Source organism: Prinia subflava, chromosome 21 (genome assembly GCF_021018805.1).
Source record: "Prinia subflava isolate CZ2003 ecotype Zambia chromosome 21, Cam_Psub_1.2, whole genome shotgun sequence".
Taxonomy (NCBI): Eukaryota; Metazoa; Chordata; class Aves; order Passeriformes; family Cisticolidae; genus Prinia; species Prinia subflava.
Window position 1 is genome coordinate 6,791,256 of NC_086267.1, and position 22,506 is coordinate 6,813,761.

The window sequence follows — 22,506 nt, forward strand, 5'->3', positions numbered from 1 at the left end:
AGCACAGGCACTTCGGATTTTTTTCCAGTTCTGACCAAGCCATGCACCTCCAGCCTCTCCCAACCCCACCGAGAGGAAATCAGGCACCGATCTCTGCCTCCAGAATATTTCCATGTCATTATTCAATTAAAGCTTTGACAGCAGCCCAGGGAAGGCAGGACCCAGGGCTGTAAAGGGACACCTGCCTGTGCCAGCCAGCAGCAGGGAAAACACCCTGGACCCCAGGGAGGCTGCAGTGCCACAGAATTCATCATTTTAGCCAGCAAAATGATGGGACTGGGATGGGAACCCCAGCGAGGGAAAGCAAGGCCACAGCTCTGTGCCTGTTCTCTGGACAGAGAAAGGTGAGTGACACAGGGCCAGTAAATGCACAGGAACACCTAAAGAATAACAGTTATCTGAAAAAAACTGATTTCAACTTTCCAAATAAACCTGGCAAAAAGGCAGAAGTCCTGGGAAAGCCGGTCAGGCTCTCTGCAGGGGAGGAGCACTGATAGCAGAGCCCATGCTTTTTTAATTAAGCAAATTAAGAACTTTCCACAAATCCCAAACAAAAACTTGTTTACCTCTGTCAATAAATTCCAGTTGTGCTCGTTAAGGGCGGCCCTAATTGTTGTGATAACGAGCTAAACCCATCTGGAAGGCATCACCCCCGGGAGCCACCGAGCCTTTCCCCCTGAGCTGCAGCCCCAGCTGAGGGCAGGCTGAGAGCAGCACCCCGGGGAGCAGCACCGGGCCAAAAATGGCATAAATAGGGAAAATGGGGGAAATCATGCACTTTCTGCACAGTGCAGCTCTTGCCCTCCAGTGCTTCTTGTGTTCAAGGTGTCTTTCCAGCTCTGCCCAAAGCCAGCTCAGGAACAGGAGCAAACTCAGCTCAGGAGAAGAACCAGGGCTCTTCCTTGTCAATCCCAGAATTTCAGCCCTAACAAGGCGATTTTGCAAGGCCCATTTGCTTTGTGATGTCACCCTCAGGTTTGGGGCGCGTTTCATTTATTTATTTACTACACACCTCTGTCCCCAGAAAATTAAAACAGACTGAGCCAATCAATTTTGCCTTTTATATTCATCTATAGCCAGTTTGGAATCAATTGCACTTCCCTAATCTGTTTAGAGGAATCCACCAGCAGACACACATCACTTTCAAATTAAGCACAAAGGTAGCCAGAAGCCTGGCCCAGAACCTGCTCCAAAATCAATTGTCTTGCCATCGACCTGGCAGGGCTCTGGCCCGAGCTGCAAACACAGAAACCTCTCCAGGGAGGAGCTGCTCTGCAGACACAGCCGGGGCACAGCCAGGCAGGGCCGGTGCTGATGCAGAATTACAGCCCAGGAACCCTCCAAGAACCTCCTCAATGCCCCAGAGGAGCCAAAGGTGTTTCCCAACCCCGGCTCATCCTAGGGAACCTCTTGGGGGTTGTGTCCTCCTCCCCCACCAGGAGGATTCCCCCAGCCCTGGGATGGGGAGCAGAACATCCCTTTCCCTCTCTTTAATTGATGTAACCAAACGTCTCCACAATCCTCCAGAGCCTCTGCTGAGGCAGAACAGCCTCGTGTTCGAGGGCTCCCCTCCCTTCACCCTTCGTTAAAGATTAATTTGGTGGGTTCTGGTTGCAGCTAACGAAGCACAGATGGAGCTGGAGTCCATAACCCCAAATTCCCCCTCTGCTCCTGCCTCCCCACCCCACCCTCCCAGGGTCTTCAGACACCATTAATTGCTTTCATTGCTTCTCAAAAGTATTGTCAGGGAGGGGGGTGGCTTTGTTAAAAAAAAAAAAAAATCACAGCTAGAAATATTTCCTTTCCCCAGGAAAAAATTATATTATTTAAAGTTACCCGAGACCAGAGATGCAGCTGCAATTTAAAAAAAAAGCCAAAAAACCAAACCAAGAACTTGGGAACAGCAGCAGGTTCTGGGAGTGGAGAAGTGTGGAAGGCTGATCTCTGTCTCCTGAGAGGAAAGGAGCAGCAGGAGGATGGGAAGCTCTGGGGGTTTTGCTTCCCTTCTGGAGAGACAGAGGAAATTCCGCTCGGTGTGGCCGAGCAGGGTCAGCCCAGTCACAAAACCAAATCCTTCTCTTCCCAGCCACCCAACCCCTCCCGGGGCTGTGTCCTCCCAGGCAGGGATCCCAAAATGTGAGGAGATGCACGGCTGGGAGAGCTGGGGGCAGGCACAGAGGGAGGGGAGGGGAGGGGAGGGGAGGGGAGGGGAGGGGAGGGGAGGGGAGGGGAGGGGAGGGGAGGGGAGGGGAGGGGAGGGGAGGATTCCTGCGCTGGAGCTGCTGCAGCAGGGCCAGGGCAGCCGAACCCCCGGGCTGACCCCGGGAAGGGAAGAGCAGAGCCCTGCCTGGGACAGCCCCTGCATTTCACTGACCCCAGCCACGGGAAGGCCCAGAGCTGCCAGGCAAAGAGTTCCACAGAACAAAACATCCTAAAGCAGAGGCTTTACCCAGGGACAGCCTGGGCAGCTGATCCCAGCACAGGAGCAGGTGCATTCCTGGGGACACCGGGCAGCCAAGCCAGGACCACGAAACAGGCACACAAACACCCCAAGAATCTGCTCCATGTTGAAATATCAAAGCTGTCTGCAAGGTGATTCACCTGCCTGTGATCCAAGCCTCCAAAAGAACTGCTATTGGATTAAAAAAAAACCTGCAGAAGAAACCAGGCCGTGCATTCCTGATAGGTGAGGCTGGGGAACACAGGGAGCAGCCCGGGAATGCTGGGGGGAGGTTTGTGAGCTGCCAGCGCTGGGAGAGGGAGAACTCCAAATCTCTTCCATATGTGAAGGAAATCCTCAAGCCCAGACAGCATTTTCCCTCTCTTTTTATTGATAATAAAGATAGGGAAAAGGAAAGGGGGAGGTTCAGAGAGCCCGGGATATTTTTCTTTTGCTTTTCCAAACAATAAACCTGGCGGAATGGCTTTAATTAGGGACATTACACAGCAGTGGGGACCACACATCCCCCTGTAGAGTAACTGGCAGAGTTTGCATTTACCTTCAGCTGTGATTAGTGTAAACACCTCGCAGAGGGTCAGGCTGCCTTCCAGGATAATCCTGCCCTGTCCCCTGGGCCTTCATTAGCCCAGCGTGCTCCCAGCCCCACTGTTCAGTAGCAAATCCAGCCCTGGGCTCACCAGGACCTGCATCCAAGCAGGTCACAGGCAGGAGGAGGTGGCCGGGCTCAAATCCCACCTCAGCCTCGTGTCCCTCCCAGCCCACATTCCCCACACAAACCCGAGTCCCACATCTCCCCCAGCCCACATTCCCATCCAAACCTGTCCCACATCTCCCCCAGCCCACATTCCCATCCAAACCCGAGTCCCACATCTCCCCCAGCCCACATTCCCTATCCAAACCTCAGTCCCACATCTCCCCCAGCCCACATTCCCTATCCAAACCTGTCCCACATCTCCCCCAGCCCACATTCCCCACACAAACCCGAGTCCCACATCTCCCCCAGCCCACATTCCTATCCAAACCCGAGTCCCACATCTCCCCCAGCCCACATTCCCTATCCAAACCTCAGTCCCACATCTCCCCCAGCCCACATTCCCTATCCAAACCTGTCCCACATCTCCCCCAGCCCACATTCCCTATCCAAACCTGTCCCACATCTCCCCCACCCCACATTCCCTATCCAAACCTGTCCCACATCTCCCCCAGCCCACATTCCCTATCCAAACCTCAGTCCCACATCTCCCCCACCCCACATTCCCTATCCAAACCTCAGTCCCACACGTTCCCCACACAAACCTCAGCCTCCATCCCTGCTCTGCGATTTCCCTGCCACACCTGGGGGATTTCCCAGCAAATTGTATTACTTTATTTGGTCAATTGGCCTACAAATTGATTTTCCTGTACAAATAATGAACATTTATGGTTATTTTCCCCATAGACTGCTTTATTTCACGTGTAACAAAGACTGATTTCCTGCAGGTTTCGAGGCCTGAGCACACGGGCTGCAGTTCCTGTGACCCCTGGCTGATGGATGCCAAAGGGCTCCAGGCACAACTGCAGGATTTGGGGTTTTTATTCTTACCCTGACTACAGAGAGAGGTGGCAGCAGGAAGCAAGCATTGATACCAGACCCAGGAATTCTACAGAATAACGGGAATAAATTGTTTTAAAAGAGATTCAGTCCCGGGATCAGGCAGCCACGAGGCCAAGCAAATGCAGTGAAGGAGCTGGGGACAGAGGGCAGAGCTGGTGTGGCAGCACCCCCTGCTCAGCACAACCTCTGGGGACACCCTGCCAGGCCCTCCTGTCATCCTGATCCCCTCACTTCGAGAGAGGAGGAGGAGGAGGAGGAGGAGGAGTCAGGGAGGCTTCCAGGAAAGAGCTGGGCTGGGGTGCCCGGGGTGATCTGTGGCAGGAGCTGCAGGGCTGCTCTGCCCTGGCAGCCCCGGGAGGCAGAGCCCAGAGCACCTCTCACCCCTGAGGAGGGCAGAGCCCAGAGCACATCTCACCCCTGAGGAGGGCAGAGCCCCAGACACAGCCCCAGACACAGCCCCAGACACAGCCCCAGACACAGCCCCGGACACAGCCCCGGACACAGCCCCGGACACAGCCCCGGACACAGCCCCGGACACAGCCCCGGACACAGCCCCGGACACAGCCCCGGACACAGCCCGGGGTTCTGGAGTCACTCCCAGCGTGTGGAATGCACCGGGCTGCAGCAGGCTCCAGGGCTGAGCTGCTCTCTGTGTGCACCAGGGGTTAAACAGCCCGAGGGATGAGCAGGGGATGGTTAATTTTGATTCATTTAATTCCTCTTGATGGCTGAGCCTGCCAGGGACAGAGACCGGGGAGAGGCAGAGCCAGGGAGGTTTCTCAGGTGAATCTGCTGCAGGGAGGCCCCAGAAGAGAAAGTCAATTATCTGCAGCCAGCCCCGGCTCCCGGCCCCGGGGGTGGGTTCGGCCCACGAATCCTGCCTCAAATCCAATAAAAAATTAACTGATCCTGAACAACTGCTGCCCATCTCCGTGGAGTTTGGGTACGTGCTCCCAGCTGCAGCACGGAGCGAATGCACGAGCGGAGAGAGCTCAGGCTGAGCAAAACTCCAACCCCTGCCTGGGCTGGGCACCCCTCCCGTGCCCCTGGCACTGCTGAGCTGCCCTCAGCCCCCAGAGATGGGGACACACCTGAGGGGACAGGCACTGAGCCCCAGAGATGGGGGCACACCTGAGGGGACAGGCACTGAGCCCCAGAGATGGGGGCACACCTGAGGGGACACCCCAGGAGGGTGAGGCACACCTGAGGGGACAGGCACTGAGCCCCAGAGATGGGGACACACCTGAGGGGACAGGCACTGAGCCCCAGGAGGGTGGGGCACACCTGAGGGGACAGGCACTGAGCCCCAGAGATGGGGACACACCTGAGGGGACACCCCAGGAGGGTGAGGCACACCTGAGGGGACAGGCACTGAGCCCCAGAGATGGGGACACACCTGAGGGGACAGGTACTGAGAGCCCCAGAGATGGGGGCACACCTGAGGGGACAGGTACTGAGAGCCCCAGAGATGGGGGCACACCTGAGGGGACAGGTACTGAGCCCCAGGAGGGTGGGGCACACCTGAGGGGACAGGTACTGAGCCCCAGAGATGGGGACACACCTGAGGGGACACCCCAGGAGGGTGGGGCACACCTGAGGGGACTCATCCTGGCCCCAGCACACCCTCAGGTGTGTTCTGCCAGCACAGAACCACAGATCCCTGACCCTGTGAACATCAACAATCCCAAAGGATAAACCCCTGGACTCCAAAAAACACCAGGAACACACCCCCAGCTGGCTCAGCACCTTGGGAGCACCACCAGCCCACACCACAGGATTTACAACATTTGTATTTATAAATAACACTGGGAAATGAATGACCAAAACATACAGTGGCTTCCCAACGAGCACGGGAGGATGCAGGGGGTGTTGGGAGTTGTGTGTTTTGAAGGTAAACACAAAGAGAATATAAAAAAAATAACACAAGTGAGGTAAATAATTCATCAAAAGAATGAAAAACAAGAAGCTGGAAGAGAAGAAAGAAGAAGAAGCAATGCCAGAGGGAAGAGTTTTCTGAGAAGGTGAAAAAGAAAACCTGATCTCATATGAAAACCAGAACCAAAGTTAATTGGAGTAAAACAGAGGGGAAGTGTTAAAGGTGGAACATTTTATCTGGAAATGGTCTCTCCCCTCTCAGGCACTGAGGAATTCCCCAGGGTGGGAAGCAGAGCTGGGCTGGGGGGGCTGAGGTGGCTTCCAGCAGCACTGACACCATGGACAGAGCCCTGCAGCAGGGCCACAGCACAGCAAAGCTGCTCCTGGAGGGACCCAGCAGCTCCTGGAGGGACCCAGCAGCTCCTAAAGGGATCCAGCAGCTCCTGGAGGGATCCAGCTGCTCCCTCCACCCAGAGCCCCCAGCCCTCAGTCTGTCACACACAAACCCACATGAGCACAGTGTGCCCACAACTATTTGTGAGTCTTGCTGGTTTCCCTCATTTTTTAAACCAAACCTCGCTGCAGGATCGGATTTTGCTGGTGGCCATCCTGCAGCTGCCATGCCCTGCTTTAAAACACAGCACATCTAAAACCCAGCTAAAACCCAGCTAAAACCACGGAGTTCTCAGTGGGGACACTCTGGGTTTCTCCTGCATGAGTAAATCACCCCAGGCTGGGGCTCCTCCCCGTGCTGGGGTGATGCTGAGCTGGGCTTGGGAAGTCCCTGGATGGAGCCCTACCCTGGATAAATTCAGGTAAATGCACCTGAGCTGAGCCTGAGGAGGGGAGCAGTGAGACCACGGCTGGCACTCCTCCCCTTCAATGCTGCACTGAGTCCCAATTTATTATTTACTTGCCGAGTCCCAATTTATTATTTACTTGCTGATTTTCCAGGCCTGTTTAAACAAAAAAGCCCGGCCAAACACAAGCTCTGCCAATTACACCCTGCCAATCCTAATTCCCCCCCTGCAGCTGCAGCAGACACAGGCTCCTCAGAGGCCTCCTGATCCTCTTGTGCTCTGCTAAGCAGCTCTGGGTCACCCTGGGAGCACCTGCACTGGAGGGGGCTGGGAAAGGGAAAGTGAAATCCCACCCTGGGTGTGTTTTCCATCGCATCTTCCTCCTGCAGGGGTGCCCAGCTGCAATTCACACCTTTGGTTTTCCCCTGCAGATGCCCAGCCCCAAGGTGACACTTGCTTGGAAGGTCAAAGAGCAATCCAGGAATTCCTGTCCTGCCATGACAGATCTGCTCAGGAATTCCTGTCCCCAGCTCAGGAATACCCTGCCATGGACAGATCCTGCTCAGGAATTCCTGTCCCAGCTCAGGAGAACCCTGCCAGGGACAGATCCTGCTCAGGAATTCCCGTCCCCAGCTCAGGACAGCCCTGCCAGGGACAGATCCTGCTCAGGAATTCCTGTCCCAGCTCAGGACAGCCCTGCCAGGGACAGATCCTGCTCAGGAATTCCTGTCCCAGCTCAGGAGAACCCTGCCATGGACAGATCCTGCTCAGGAATTCCCGTCCCCAGCTCAGGACAGCCCTGCCAGGGACAGATCCTGCTCAGGAATCTTTCTCTGCATTTCCCTCACTCCAGCTCAAAGCTAAAGTAAAACATAAATGGCAGAGCACAGCACAACATGCACAGGGTAATCTCTGCACAGGCAAAACCCAGCTCAAACCCAGCACAAACCCAAATTCCAATGGAGAAACAGCCAAAATAAGGGTTAAATCAAATTACAGTCCAACTCTTACACCCATTAGTTCTGGAGACACCAGATGAGGTCTGAGACAGCTCCTGAGGAGTAAATGCCCCGTTCAAATAAACAGGGATCAGAAGGACAAATCCCTGCAGACCTTTCCAGAGCTCAGCTGGGGCTCCCCGTGCCCTGTGCTGAGGCAGGTGAGCCCTCCCCAAACACAGCAAGAGCAAAGCAGCTCCAGGCAGAGCCCTGGCTTTGTTTGGACACCGGGTGCCAGCTGGAACTCCAGAAAAAATCCCCTCTGAAATCACATTTAAAGTCGGGAAGGTAAACAACAGACAAGAGCAGTATTTAAAAACACGAGTTAAACGGATAATACCGGAGGATTCTTTCCCAAGGACCCCTCACCTTCTCCCCTCCTTCCCTTCCCACACAAACCTGCCCCACTCTCTGCACTGTCAAGCCAGGAAGGCTCCAGGTCAGGCTCCTGATGCTTTTTCCTCACTGAATTTTCTGACTAGAATGACTCCCACACACAATTCAATAATTGCATGTGTGACTTTAATCATTCACTGGGGAGCTCCAGCCTGGCTTGCTGGGGACAGGAGGTGACAGTGGCTTCAGCCCGTTGTTAGATGGCAATGACAGAACCATCAGAAATAAAGAAAAACTTAAAATAGTTAGTAAACATTTTGTTTCTGCACTGGGAGAAAAAGCCAGCTTTGACACAGCATGGACATGAAATACTTTTCATTCCAGCAGTGAATTAGGAGGTGTCCAAACAGAAACTTTCAAAATGATATGGGTTTAAATCAGCATATTTGGGTAACTTGCTCTCAAAGATTCCAGAATATTTATCCAGGGAAGTTCTTGAGACACTTCACTCAGATTTTTAATGAGCCTCAGAACAATGAGGAAATACAAGGTAAATGGGAAAACACAGCACTGTGACTGTATTTTAAAAAGCTTAAGCAGAATAATCCAAGTAATTTTATAACCCCCAGGAGAAACAATGAAATAGAGGAAACCGAACAGGTAATAATAAATTAACAGAGGGTGATATAATTTATGCAAATTAAAGCTTGTTAATGGAAAAGATGTTAAACCAATACATCTCTTTTTGCTGAGACAATAGTGCTGGTGTAATGTGCCTGGATTTCTGCGCGGTGTTTGCTCTGACACCACACAACTTTCTGAACGTGGAGCCAGAGCCCTGCACGGGAGAATTCTGCCTGCCCGAGCGCTGCCCACAGCCTGGGCTGGGGACGGTGTCCCTGCCCAGGGCTGGGGTGAGATTTAGGGGTTCAGGGTCCCTTCCAACCCAAACCATTCCAGGATCCTAAAAATGAGCAACTCGTCCTGTTCTGCTGGTGAGGGTGGGGTTATTCCCCAGGCAGCTCAGTGTGCTCTGAGCACCCCCTACCCTCACCCATTTCTCCTCTGTCCCTCCCTCTCTCTCATTTTCCTCCATGTCAGTATTTCCTTATGATATGGGGGAAAATGAGTTTCCACTGCTGTTTCCAGAGCCTGCCATGAAAAGCAGCACAGGGGGTTGGAGGAGTCCCACAACACCACCAGAACCACTCTCAGGATGAAGTTTTTCAGCTAAAGGAAAAGCAACTTAGAGCAGATAATTTCAAATATCCCTTAAACACACTTTTTGCAGGTCCTACAGTGATTTAAAGACAACAGCAGACACATCAAAGGCAGAACTAAATCCTCCCAAAGCAAGGATGATTTCTGCCCTCTGCACACGCCAGGGGACAGAAATGCTCCCCAGCCTCACGGAATTACTCTTAACTGAACTTATTCCTGAGAAATCCATCACAGCAAGGTGAGACTTCAAAAAAAACCCAAAAACCCAGATCCACACTGCTGATACAAACAAGTCCAGATCCAGACCTGCATGAGCAGCTCATGAATTTCAAGCCAAAGATGTTTTAAGAAATCGCACTGCTAATGCAGGGATTAGAAAATGAATTAGGTTTTAATTCAGAATTAAAAGCACTCTGCAGAGGAGCAGCCAGGCTCTGCTGTGAGACCATGAACTGTCCCCTGTGCCCCCAACACCCCCAGCAGGGGTGTCTGGGGCTGCACAAAGAAAATCCACCTGAATAAAGCAACGCTCTGCTCTGGAAGGGCCAGCACAGCCTGATAAACCCAGAGCTGCCTGAGGGCCAGGCCACCCCAAATCCTCCACGCCCTGCTGGGTGTCCTGTGGTCACAGCGGGGTCTGGGGCCAGCCCTGCCAGCCTGAAGATGAGGAAGAACTCGGAGGAGCTGGACTGCTGTAAATCCTGGCTGATTGTGCACCCTGCACTCCAGCTGAGGCCACACTCACTGAGATGTGAACACGATGTCATCGCTCCCTCTGCCACGCACGGATGAGGTCCCACGAGTTTGAACACTCAAGGAACAAAAACCCACCCAGCCATTCATGGCATATTTTCATGTGTTTTCATTTTCTTTAACTCTAAATCATTATAATACCTAAGAGTAATGCTGTGCAATGTTTAAGTAACCCCAGAGCTGTAAATTCCAGTGCACTGAATCATCCCTGAAGAACCTCGTAGTGCAAGGGTACTTTAGGGTTAAGTGGGTGAATCACAAGGGGGAAATAAAAGAGGGATTGATATTATTGTCCTCTCTGGGAGAGGAAAAAATAAAATTAAAAAAGGCAGGTCTGTGTGGTTCACCCCGTGCCACAGGAAGAAAGATCTCAAGAATCACAGCTGTGGCGAGCAGTGGGGAAAGTTATTGATCTAAAAGAATTCATTTTTATTATAAGGGCTGGTACTTTTACTTATTTAATAAAGGTCTGGCGTCAAATCACTGTGAATTTCAGGATTATCTAATTCCATCTAATCTCATTCAATCACTGATGCTCCAGACTGGAGCAGAAAGGAATGTTTGCCCTTTCCTGTCTTCAGGGGCCATCTCTGGTTGCCCTGGCAACCCAGCAGCAGCAGCTCCCACCGCCAGTGGCACCTCTCACATCCATCTGGGGATGAAGGCAGGGCTGGGGGCACAGGGGGGCTCCTGATGGGCAGGGGGGGCAGGAGCTGCCCCTGGGTGGATCCAGCCCGGAGCTCTGATAAACACAAACACCAGCACAGGACACTCCAGGCAGGGAGCTCTGGCTCTTCAGAGGGAACTGGGAAGATTCTGCCGAGGAGCTGTGGGGATTTCAGGGCCCAGGTGAGCTGAAGCCCTTTAAAATCCCAGAGCTGCTGCTGAAGCCAATCCCAGCACGGAACTGGGCAGCAGCTCCAAGCAAGCACAACCTTCACTGCAGCTCTGCCACCACAAATGCTGCAGGTTCTCTATTTTCTGCCCTGAGGCTCTTCCATCACCAAAAGCTCTCGAGGTTTCTCTGGAGCTCCCGTTCTCAGCCCTGGCTGGTGCCTGTGGATGTCACCCCAAGGGGACACTGCCTCCACGGACAGGGCTGGGTGGGGGATGCTGCTCTGAGTTCCCTCCCAGCTGCAGATGCAGAAGGTTGAAGAACCTGCTCCACACAGGGACTGAAGCTTTCCTGACACCTGAAAATGAGGGATTTGATGTGCAGCAATATTTCTGTGCAGCTAATCAAAAAACAGAGCAAATTTGGGCTTGACGGCCTTCCCAGATCCTGTGGCTTTGTATCCATGTGCAAAATAAAGTAAAAGGACAATTTTCCCATGGACTAGAGGAAAAATAAATCAGCAAGAACCGTTCAGTGCTTGGGAATTCCCTCCATTCATCCCTCCTCACCCTCAGATGCTGTTAGAAGAAAACCCCTTATCAGATTGTATTTCTGACCCAGGGGAATGTGTAATTTCCTCCCTGTCCTCCCTGGTTTGGCTAAAACAAGAGCCAAAACCAACAGGAAGGAAATGCAGTGCTCGGGCAGAGCAGCGTGGACAGACACCAACACCCCCGAGCAGGCTGAGAGCACAGCCCTGGTTTATTTACAAACTGCAGCTGATTCCTGCAGCACTGTGAACTCTCCAGCAGAGCCCTGCCCTGCCCTCAGCTGGAAAACACAAGTTTGGGACAGAGAGCCCTGTAATGAATTCTCCACTGACATCTGCCAGCATGTCCCAGCAGGACAAAGCAGCCCTGAGATGGTGGGAATGGTGAATTCCTCAGCTGGGAAGTGAAGATGATGCATTCCCATAGAGGGGACAGTGAGGAAGACTCAACAAGGAGTCCTGAGCAGCAAAACATTTTCCAGATAAAGGAAACACACCGGGCATGGGAGGAACAGGCAGGACAATGCATGAGGGGGAAGGAAAAGCAAACAAACAAATCCCCCCAAATCAAACAAACGAGGTAGAAAAAGAAAAATACAGAGACCAAACAAAGCGATTTTGTAAGCGTAATATTTTGGCCAAGAAATAATTACATAAAAACAGAAGGGATTTCTTTTCCAAAGTCCGGGGCCAATTATAAAATCCCAGACTGGTTTGGCTTAGAAGGAACCTTAAATTCCACCCCGTGCCATGGCAGGGACACCCTCCACTGTGCCAGGCCCTGTCCAAGCTGGCCCCGGACACCTCCAGCAGATTCCAGCAGGAAACGCTCCCTGCTCTCCCTGTCCCACACCTGGAGCAGAACAAGCATTCTGAGAAGTTCACCCTCCCTGCAGACCTGACCTGGTTGATAGTTGTAAACTGAGGAAGTTCATGAGGGACTTTATCCTGGTCACCCTTTTCCTTCCAGCTCCCAGTTCACTGTTTGCCACCAGGCTCCAAAGGAGCTCCGCTCCCCCGAGCGAGGCCGGCGAGTTTGGACACACAGCAGTGCAAATTAAAACCAGGTGTCTGTGCCCTGAAGCACCAGAGACAGCCCTAAGCCGTTTAATGACATCTCTAAATAATTTTGACAGCAAAATTACTTCTCCTGTGTCACCTTTACACTGCCCTTGACACGGCGCTAACGAGATGATGCTGCTTCCCCTGCTTCTCTACATTTATTTGTCTGTCTTTCCTCCCAGGCTTCCCTTTCTTTTCCTCAGAGCAGAATTCCAGCAGCAGGCAGTATTGCCCATTCCCTGGGTCAGACGTGCCCCCAGAGGGGCTGAGGGCTCAGAAATTGCCTTTTCCTCCAGCAGAGCCCAGGACACTTCCAGGGAAGCAACCCCGTGCTGGGTGTGGGGTGAGGAACCCCCTCTGCAGCCTTAGAGCACCCCAGGAGAAGATCTGCTCCCTCCTTACAGAACCCTCACACACCAAGCTCAGCACAAATTTCCTTTCTCTCTCTTCCAGGCCTGGGTTCCACAAGCCCTGACCTCACACACGGCTCCTCCTGTGCCCTTCCATCACACCAGACCTTTCACCTCCACTGCCTCCTCACTGCTCCCTGGAAGAGCAGAAATCTTCACCCCAGCTCCTGCACGAGGGCAAACCTCACCCCCCTGGAGCTCCTGAAAGCCCCTTGTAAAATAAAATTATTTTCCTAAGCCACAGCTGCTTCTACATCTCCACTGTTCACTCTCAAGCCTGCAATCCAATTAATATTTTCCTTTCCAGAGGGTATTTAATAATCCACAAAATTAAATCCTTCAGCATTGTGCTGGCACTCTCGGTGCCATTGATCTGGGTTTGTTTTGCCTCTGCACAGGACAATAACTGCTCCTTTTCCTGGTGCAGCACCCACCCTGCAGCCCCCTGCAGCTGCTGCGGGCCCTGCCCAGGAGCAGAGCTGGGACCATCAGGAAAAACTTCCAGCACACAGAGCATTTCAGAGCCCCTCTCCCAGCCAGGCTGATTCCCATTTCCACTGTTTGCCCCTGGAAATCCCTCTTGGAAGCGCTCTCTGACCCCAGAGCAGTGGATTTCAGGGACCCTGCTGTGACAGCAGCAGCACAGAGGTTCCCACTGCCCTCAGAGCAGAACCCTGCGAGCTGGACCAGAACTCAGCACCCCTGCCCAGCACTGGAGGGGCTCTGGGAGTTTCTCACCCCATGTCAGAGCAGGATTTACCCATCTCCAGTTCCTCCAAAAAGCCAAACTCTGACAGAGTTTGAATCAACTTCTGTTAAGAATGCAATTGGACTTGCCATTCTGCAGTGCAACACAGGTTAAAATCCACCTGGGCCAAATCCTTTAAAGAAACAAAACTGAAACAACAACAAAGCTCATCTATCTATCCCCAAAACCTCCAACAAACACTAACCTGAACTAAAATGTGCTGGATTAAAAGCAACAAGCCAAATCAGCATGAAACCACAAATAAAAATCAACAGACTGTGCCAAAGACCTTGGGGGGATTTGGAGGTTTATAAGTCTGCTTTACAGAGGGGCTTTTTCCACATTCATGAGGCAGTCCCCAGGGACACAAAGGCAAAGTTATGAAAACAGTCCCCTGCACATAAACCCAAACATTTTCCAGCTCCCATCCCTAACCCCACAGCAGAAAGGAACCCAAATCTAATCTATTCAGTTAACAGTGAAATTTCAGAATTAATCCTGCTTCTGCAGGCAGCCAAGGAAATTCTCCAGCAGGCAAAGTCCTCTTACCATAGGAAAGTTCTCCTGGAGGACTTGTGCCCGGTGTGGGAGATTCCCCTTTGGGTCAAAGCCTCTGAATTTGGATCCCACCACGCTCAGGATCTCCCTTCCTTGCCCAGGTGCTGCTCTGCTCCTGGCTCTCCAAGGAAACTGTGGAGCAGCCAGGAGGGGAAGGAGATGCAGCCAGACCCAGCACCACGAGTGGCACAAAGCCACCCCTGGGGTGACACGGAGCTGCCTTCTGCCCCTGCACCCAAAACAGGCACCAGGAGAAGGCTCAGAAACCTCAGGGCTAAACAACAGATTTTGCTCATTACTGGCATTTTTGAAGTTAGCAGCAGATAGTTCCTCTTTCCATCCCTGACAAAGTCTTGGATTGACGCCTGAACCTCAGGGCAGCAAAGGAAAACAACAACCACGATGACAAAAAGGAAAAAAAGCAGCAAATAAAAGGAATCACATATAAATCAAACCAAGAGCAAAACACGGCCCCAGCAAGTAAATGAATTCCCATTGTCAGTGCCCCAGCCGTGCACAACCACCCTGTGTCTCTGCGTGTGACGGAGATGGGGCAAACCCCAAGTGTCATTTATTGCTCTTTTTGTTTTGCTTTGTTTGAATGTGGCCGTGTCACAACAGCTTTGGGGAAATGGGTATTTCCTTCTCTACCTGTGCCCCAAGCCCTGAACCCCAAAAGGGTCACCTTTCAAACAGACACCCTGTCCAAGAAATGATGGGAAAAGAGGATGAGGAGCAGCCAATCTCCAGCCCTAACTCCCTGTGAGAGGCAGCACGATGAGAATGGAAAACACAGCAAGGGTCACACTCTATCTGATAAGGGAAACAATCAAGTGTATCAACAGTGTTCCTCTGTTATCCTGGACATGTGATGCTGGCCTTCACAAACCTGAGGTATTTTGGTTCCTCAGTGAGGAGTTCAGAGCTGTTCTCCTCTCCCCTGGCTGCAGCAGCCCCTTCAGGAGCAGCCCTGGCTGGGAGTGGAGAGAATGCACAGGGGGGACTGGAGCAGAGGGAGGTTCCATGGGGCAGAGAAAACCCTGGAGGGAAAGGGTTCCACCACAACAGACTGGAATCCATCCAGGGCTCCAACCAAGATGAACTGTGCCTGCCCAAAAGTGACAGGTACAAATGTGGGGCGACAGCCCTGTTCACATCTGGAGCTCACTCTGGGAGGGTCTGGCATCCTGTGCCTCCCCAAAACCAAAGGCACCTCTGGGTTCCATTCTCCTGTCCAGATGGCAAAAACCTCTGTGAGGGCACAAAGCCCGAGGGCAGACCCTGCTTCCCCAAAGCTGTGCCCGCACCCCGGCCCTGGGAGGGACACCCAGCCCTGGAGGGATGGATGCGCTCCGCATCCCGCACTGCCCCTTTCCCGGGGCCCGCCCCGCATCCCGCGTGGCCCGGAGGGACGGCACGAACCCCCCCGGCTGCCCCCGCCGATGGATGCATGCACGGATGGATGGAGGGATGGAGGGATGGATGGATGGATGGATGGATGGATGGATGGATGGATGGATGGATGGATGGATGGATGGATGGATGGATGCACGGACGGATGCTCGGCCGGCCGCCGGCGCGGGGGCGGCCTGGGGGAGGAGGCGCCGGCGGGGCCGCTCCCCCCGAGCCGCGCAGGAAACCGGCGGTCGGTGGCGGAGCGGGGCCCGGCGCCGGCCCCGTCTGCAGCTGCAGCAAACGAGCAGCGCCGGGCGGCGGGGGGCGGGCGCCGGGCCCCGGCCCCCCCGGCCCCGGGCGGGGGACGCGGCGCCAGCGGCGGCCGGGGGGCACCGGGGGGGCCGGGGCTCGGAGCCCTGCGGGCAGCGGGGAGGGCTCAGCCCGGCCCGGGGGCGCTGCCAGCCCGGGGGCTGCGGCTCGCTGCAATTTCCTCTCCAGACCGACCCCTCCCCTCTCCCCCGACCGCGGGAGGGACCCGGGCAGGGGCTCGGAGCCGGCGCTGCTGCTGCGAGCCCCCGGCGCTGCTGCTCGGCCGGGGCTGGCAGGGCACACACGGGATGTCACCGTGTCACCGCTCCCGCGGGGACAGACGGGCTCAGCCCTGCGGGGAGCAGAAGGACGGAGATGCAGACCCCTGAAGGCGCTGCCTTGCCCCTTTCCAGAGGCACTGCTTGAGTTTTCCTGGCCTATTCCCGCTGTCCAAGGACTGCTTTCAGAGCAGTGGAACCCGCTGCAGACGGGATCAGCTCCCCAGCTCCACAGCCCCACCGGATCACACACGGACCAGGCACTGCAAGGCTCTATCGCCTGCACTATAAAATATAAAGCATTTCTGCTTCTGAGGGGAATCAGCCCTTGGATCTCAGCAGTGCTTGGATGGGCAATCACTAAATGGGGAAATTTAAACCGTGCCCGATTCCTAATCCCCCTCCTGGTGTGAGTGTTCTGGATGTGCAGTGCATGCAGCTACCACAAAACACTGCTAAAAGGCTTCAGGTTCAAAATGTGGAACTGTCCCTTGGTCAGGGACGTGCATTAATTACAGCACAGAACGTGCAGGGAGCACTCAGAACCGCAGCTCTGACAGCAGGCTCCGGGCTCCGGCCTTGCTGTGCCAATTCTGACATCCAAACCTCATTTCCCAGCCGGGCCAGCAGTGGGAGGCAAATCCAGATTTCTTTCTCCTTTCCCAAAACTGCACCAACCCCTTTTTCCCTCCATCTGTGCTTTCCAAACCCAGTTCTCCAAGGCTGTACCAGACACTGTTTTCACGCAGAGTTGTATTCCCCCCAGGAAATGCACCTACCCCTGCACAGCTCCTGAAAACGCTGCTGATGGGGAAGTGTTATGAGCTTTAGGCTGCTGCTAGCCCAGGAAACGTCCAGCAGACAGCTTCACCTGGCCAGGCACTTCTCAGCATCCCCGTAAGAGCAGCACACCCCTGCCACCGGCAGATTTGGAGCTCTGAGCCCACAGACCGAACCCACAGCTGCAGAAAGCTGCTGGCACTGCCCATCACACGCTGTCCCTGCAGAGCTGGGGGCAGGCAGGTTCAGCACACCTGGGGCCAGCGCCAGGCAGGGCTGCGGGGTGGCTGCTGCAGGACACAGCCAGGACACAGCTCCCGTGAATCCATGGCACTGCTGGTCACCGCTGCCACCCTTCCCGTGGGAACGGGGGGATGTGTGACACAGCCATGCACACGCACACCACGCAGGGAGGAGTGGAACTCCAGCTCTGTCACTTCCAATCACAGACACAGCATGTGAACACAGACTGTCCACTCGAGCCCAAGCAAGCAACAAAACCCAAAATGGTTCATTTCCAGTGGGTATAAGCACATAAATTTCCACCTGTACCTGTTTCCACAGTGCTACTGGCAATGTTTTAAGTCACTGTTGTTCTTTCAGACCAAGAGCTGCTTCAGTTCCCCAAACCAACAGCTCTGCCCTCCCAGTTAGATGTTATTGTACTTTATGGTTATTTTTACACACAATTAACAGTTTTAAGGCCTTACTTTACTACGTTTTTGGTTGCCTTTTATTTATAGCATCAGCATCTTTTTCACAAAATCATCGATGAGAGATTTTGGAAGCCTGAGGATAAAAGCAAGAGTACACAAGGAACCAAAAAGTTGGGAAGAGCTATAAAAGCCATAACTGATCTATGCCATGAACGATGCTCAAGCTGTAAGCATCTGAGTTGCTCCTCATGCAGCTCACCCAATGACAGCTTGTAAACTGTGGCTGTTCTGACTCTAACACGTGGGCACAATTACATTTCCCTTCTGCTTTATTTAGCCACTTTCACACCTCTGCACAACGCACAGGAGCGAAGGGGTGGGAATACAGCAGAGGCTCCTCAGTGATTTGCCTCTGCACACACAGCTCCCCCTGAAAACCAAAAAATCCCACTGAGTGCTGCTTCCTTCAGGTCACACAGTGCTCTTCCCGTCTGCTCTGCTTCCGAGCTCCTCTCTGCTCACCTCTAACCCCGCTGGAACCCTCCCAGCGCAGGCAGGGCTCTGGCAGCCTCCGTGACCCTCGGGGATCACGCTTCCACGAGCACAGAAGCAAAAGGATTTTTTTTTTTTTTTTTTAAGGGAAGGAGGCAGAGGAGAGGGAAGATGTCTTAACCAAAGCACATAGTTTAACAATAATCTTACCACTGGAGACGAAATTCGACACCCAGGGCAATCACAGATTGGAGGATGTACCTGTAAGATTCCTTTGGACATAAGAGTCTTCAAACTTTTCCCTATATGCAGAGGAGAAACAGAAGAAGAAGAAAAAGAATCAGCACGTTTATAAAAGGAAAGTATTTAGGGGACGGGGGAGGGGGAGGCACGCGTCTGCTTCCATACAAATAGCCCTCCCCTCGCCTGCCTACCAGCACCCATCCCCGCCTGCCCTCGGCCCTTTCTCCCCCGCGGGTCCGGGAGGGGAGCCCGGCACGGCCCCCGCGGGTCCCCGGGAGGGGAGCCCGGCACGGCCCCCGCGGGTCCCCGGGAGGGGAGCCCGGCACGGCCCCCGCGGATCCCCGGGAGGGGAGCCCGGCACGGCCCCCGCAGCCCTGCCCGGGCTCGGTGCCGGCGCTGCCGCAGCCCCGGGGAGCCGCGGCCGGAGGCGCTCCCGCTGCCCCCGCACCGGGCACGGCCCCGGGCACCTCCCGCAGCTCCTCCGTCCGCTGCGCCTCGCTCCTCCTGACTCACCCCGGAGCAGCTGAGGCTTCCCGAAGGCAGCAGCAGCCCAGGAATAAAAGAAACGGGCGCGATGCGCGAGGCAGCGACAATTAGCGCGGCCCCGCAGCGCTGCCCCGGCTCTGTGGCGATCAATAACCGAGGCGAGGTGTCAGTCACCTCCTAATCGCTCCTCAGCCCCCCGGGCTGCCACCTCCAGCTCCCGGCTCATTACGCGCCGCCCGGGCTGTGCCCGCCCGCCCCCGCCGCTCCCCCCGGCCCCGCTCTCCACCTGCCGCCCGCAGCAGCAGCTCCGCCGCGGAGCCGCGACTGCGGCGCCGGCTCGGGCGGGGAGGGGAGGGAGGCAGGGCAGGCGCCCGTCAGCAGCCGCCGGCGCCGCGGAGGTCCCGCACCACCCAGCTGCGAGGGGAACACCCCCTCCGCCCCGCCCGCCGCCCCGCCGGTGCCTGGCCGGGCCGCGCTGCCGCTCCCCGCGGCGCCGGCTCCGCCACCGCCACCGCGCCCGCGGGCGGGCGGGCGACCACCCCGAGCCCCGGGGCCAGCACCCCGCCACCCGCCCGCGCCACATCAAACTTCTCTCCAGCGGAGGGGAGACCCCCAAATACCGCCCCCCCCCCCCCCAAAATCCCCCCTTCCCAAAAACCCTCCCCGCATAGGCAACCGTTCCCAAATGGCTCGGAAAAGTTCGGCGGTACCGGGCGCGGGGATCCGGCAGAGAAGGGCCCGGGGGTGCGCGGGGAGGGGGCGCGGCCGCAGGGGACGGGGGCTCGGCGCTGCCCGCGAACGCTGCCGGGCGCGGAGCTCCCCGTGGATGCCGCTGCCCGAGCTCGGGGGCGAGAGGGAGGATGCTGAGGAGGAGCGGGGCGGCGCGGGGACCCCGCACACGGCGAGCGCTGCCTTTACCTTTGTGCCTGATGCTGCGCTTCCAGTCCTTGGCCGTCTCTCTGCCGCTCACAAACTGGAACTCGTTGGGGGTGAGCCACTCTCCCCGGTACCGGATAGAGGGTCCTTTGCTCCCTTGGCACAACTTATTGATGTACAGCAGCGCCTTGTTCTCCCCGCACTCCACCTCGATGCAAGGCTCTCCGTTGTCAAAGAAGGGCTGGAAATCCGGGATGGAGGAAAACCTCTCCAGCATCAGGTCCTCGGGGAGGTGGTGGGGGTGGTGCGGGTGGGGGTGGTGGGGCTCGTGGAAGCCCAGGTACGCGCGGTGGGCAAAGATCTGCTCGTAAGCCGGCGGGTGCGGGGTGACCACCGGAATGGCAGCGGCGGCCAGAGGCGCGAGGTAGTCAGGTAAGGCTTCCATGGGCTGGTTAAAAGCTGCCAGGGCCATCTCCTCCCTGTCAAGTCGCTCCTTCTTGATAGCCGGCATGGTGCCGCCGCGCTCCCCGTGCGCCCTCGTCTCTCCAAAGCACAGTGGCTCCAATGTCTCCGGTTCAACTTGCCCTCGCTCTGGCTGGAGTTTGGCTGAAATGCGCCAGCAGCAGCAGCAGCAGCAGCACAGGCACCTTTGGCGCTCGGGTGCCGGAGGTGGCTGGTATCCCCCGGAGCAGCCCGCTAACAAATCTCCTGGGCTGGCTCCCCAGCAGAGCTGTCTGGGATCCCGCTCCCACGGAGAGCCTAATGTACCGTAGACCCGGGAGCTGCTGTGTGGCTCGCAGATCTGCCCCTCTGGACTAATACCTGACATCTCGGAGAGGTCTCTGCTGCCGTAGACATTATTTTGGTTTAAGGGAAAGAAAAAAAAAAAAAAGGAAAAAAAACCGCTTATTGATTCCCCTAGATCAACCCACCTTCTCGCCAGGCTGGAGGGTTCCCCGCCGCCAGCCAGCCCCCTTTCACCCTGCCCCCTTGCTTCCTTTAAACTGACACCTGGTTTATTTATTTATATGCAATAATTAAAATTAAACGCTGCGCCCCCGCCGCCGCTCCGCGACCCCTCCCCGCCCCGCCGGCGCCCGCCGGGAGGACGGAGCCCCGGCCGGTGCCGGCTGTGCCCGCGGGGCTCCAGACACCCGGGCGGCGGCGAACTTTCCCCGGGGCCGCCCACCTTCACCTGCGCGCCGCAGGCTCGCCCCGCTCCCTCCGAAGCCTTTATGATCCCCGCCAGTTGGGTTTTAATCCCCACTCCTGCAGGAAATTTTAAGAAACGCGGTGTTACGCTCCTTATCCCTCTGTGTATATATAGATAGATATATATATAAATATAAACTCATCTACACACGCACAGACACACGGACATCTACAGTGCCATCCCCGCCAGCGCTGCGCTCGCCACGCCGCCGCCCGCAGCCCCGAGCGCCGCGCCGGGCTGGGCTGGGCCCCGAGCCGGGACAGACACGTATTGATCGGTGCTCAGAAGTCACCGCACAGTTCGGAGACTCCGAGCAAACAAGATTTCCCTCCGCCGCCGCCGCCGCCGCTTCTCTAACTTGGCCCATTTAAACAGCGGAGGCGCTGGGAAGCGCCGCGCCGGCGGCGAGGGGGTGAGCGACGGACGGCGGGGCCAGCGCCGGCCGCCGCCAGCCCGGGGGGACCGGGGGAGAACGGGGGGACCCGGCCCCGCGGGGACACGGCCCAGCCCCGCTGCTGCCCACCCCTCTGCACCCCCGTGCGGGAGGCTCGATCTCCCCGGCAGCTGGGACCGGGCTCCAGCCTTCCCTTTTCCATGGAGGGATGGATGGATGGAGGGATGGATGGATGGATGGATGGATGGATGGATGGATGGATGGATGGATGGATGGATGGATGGATGGATGGATGGATGGATGGATGGATGGATGGATGGATGGATGGAGCAAGGCTTAGGACACACAGAATTTGTTTTCTGTCACAAGATACTGCACGAGGTCCATGTGGAACTGCCCCAAGAGGACAGGGTGACCCAAAATGAAGTTGTGTGGTTGTTACAGGGATGTGTCACCTCAACAAGATGGAGTTCCCTTCCTTTGGATACCAAAATGGGATTGAGTGGACATGAAGAATCCTACCCAGAAGGGAAACAAAAATAAATTATCCTCCTAAACATGGGACAAGAAATGGCCCACGAGTCTCTACCAGGTGGCCTCAGAGCCCCCAGAGCAGCACAAAGTTCCCAGCTTGGTCCCAGGCTGTGTCCCCTGACTTTCCTTCTTGCAGGGTGAGGTGGTGGCAGGCTGACCCTGCCTTCCAGACAGTGAGAGGTGGCTTTGATGTGTGACAACATTTCTGAGCAATAACTGCCCCTGCCACTACCCAGTTTTCTCGTGATGCTTCCTGACCACGATCCTTGTTTCTTGCCATTTTATTCTCAAGGAACTCCAGCTCTGGGATCCATCTTTGCTTCTGGCTCTAATGAAGGAGGCAGATCCACAGACCCATCAAACCCTCTCATTTAGGCTTTCAGGCTTAGGCTCTTATTCTTAATGCTTCTGATTGCTCGGGATGACAGGGGAAAAATCACTTTCTATTATCACCTAATGATCCAAGGAAAATGCTTGGAAGAGGCTGTGGGAGACACATTTCTGTGGCAGTCAGAGGATTCTGGATGGAGGGCAGACGAGGGCTGTGTGGTGAGAGGGGCTCACTCTCAGCTCCCACAAACCTTCGTTGCTGGCACACCCAACTGCACTGGGCTCTTGAGAGCCTTGGAACCTTCTTCAGACTTCCCTT

At 55.5% G+C, this 22,506-nt stretch overlaps 1 protein-coding gene across 6 annotated transcripts in view; it reads right to left on the reverse strand.

The window, feature by feature from the left end:
• Nucleotides 1-21,223, reverse strand: part of SAMD11 (sterile alpha motif domain containing 11) — an 81,430-nt gene extending 60,207 nt beyond the window's left edge. Inside the window, exons 1-3 of one of the 6 annotated variants that reach the window (XM_063417442.1) lie at nt 21,084-21,223; nt 19,759-20,558; nt 18,322-18,413 (exon numbers count right to left, since the gene is read on the reverse strand). In XM_063417442.1, coding sequence (XP_063273512.1) covers nt 18,322-18,413; nt 19,759-20,558; nt 21,084-21,097 — 906 coding nt within the window. In that variant the 5' untranslated portion in view covers nt 21,098-21,223. Of the gene's footprint in view, nt 1-18,321; nt 18,414-18,867; nt 19,084-19,126; nt 19,145-19,758; nt 20,562-21,083 lie in introns of those variants that run through there. The other 5 variants (XM_063417441.1, XM_063417443.1, XM_063417445.1 and 2 more) reach the window with 5 other exon arrangements.
• Between the last annotated feature and the right edge of the window lie 1,283 nt (nt 21,224-22,506).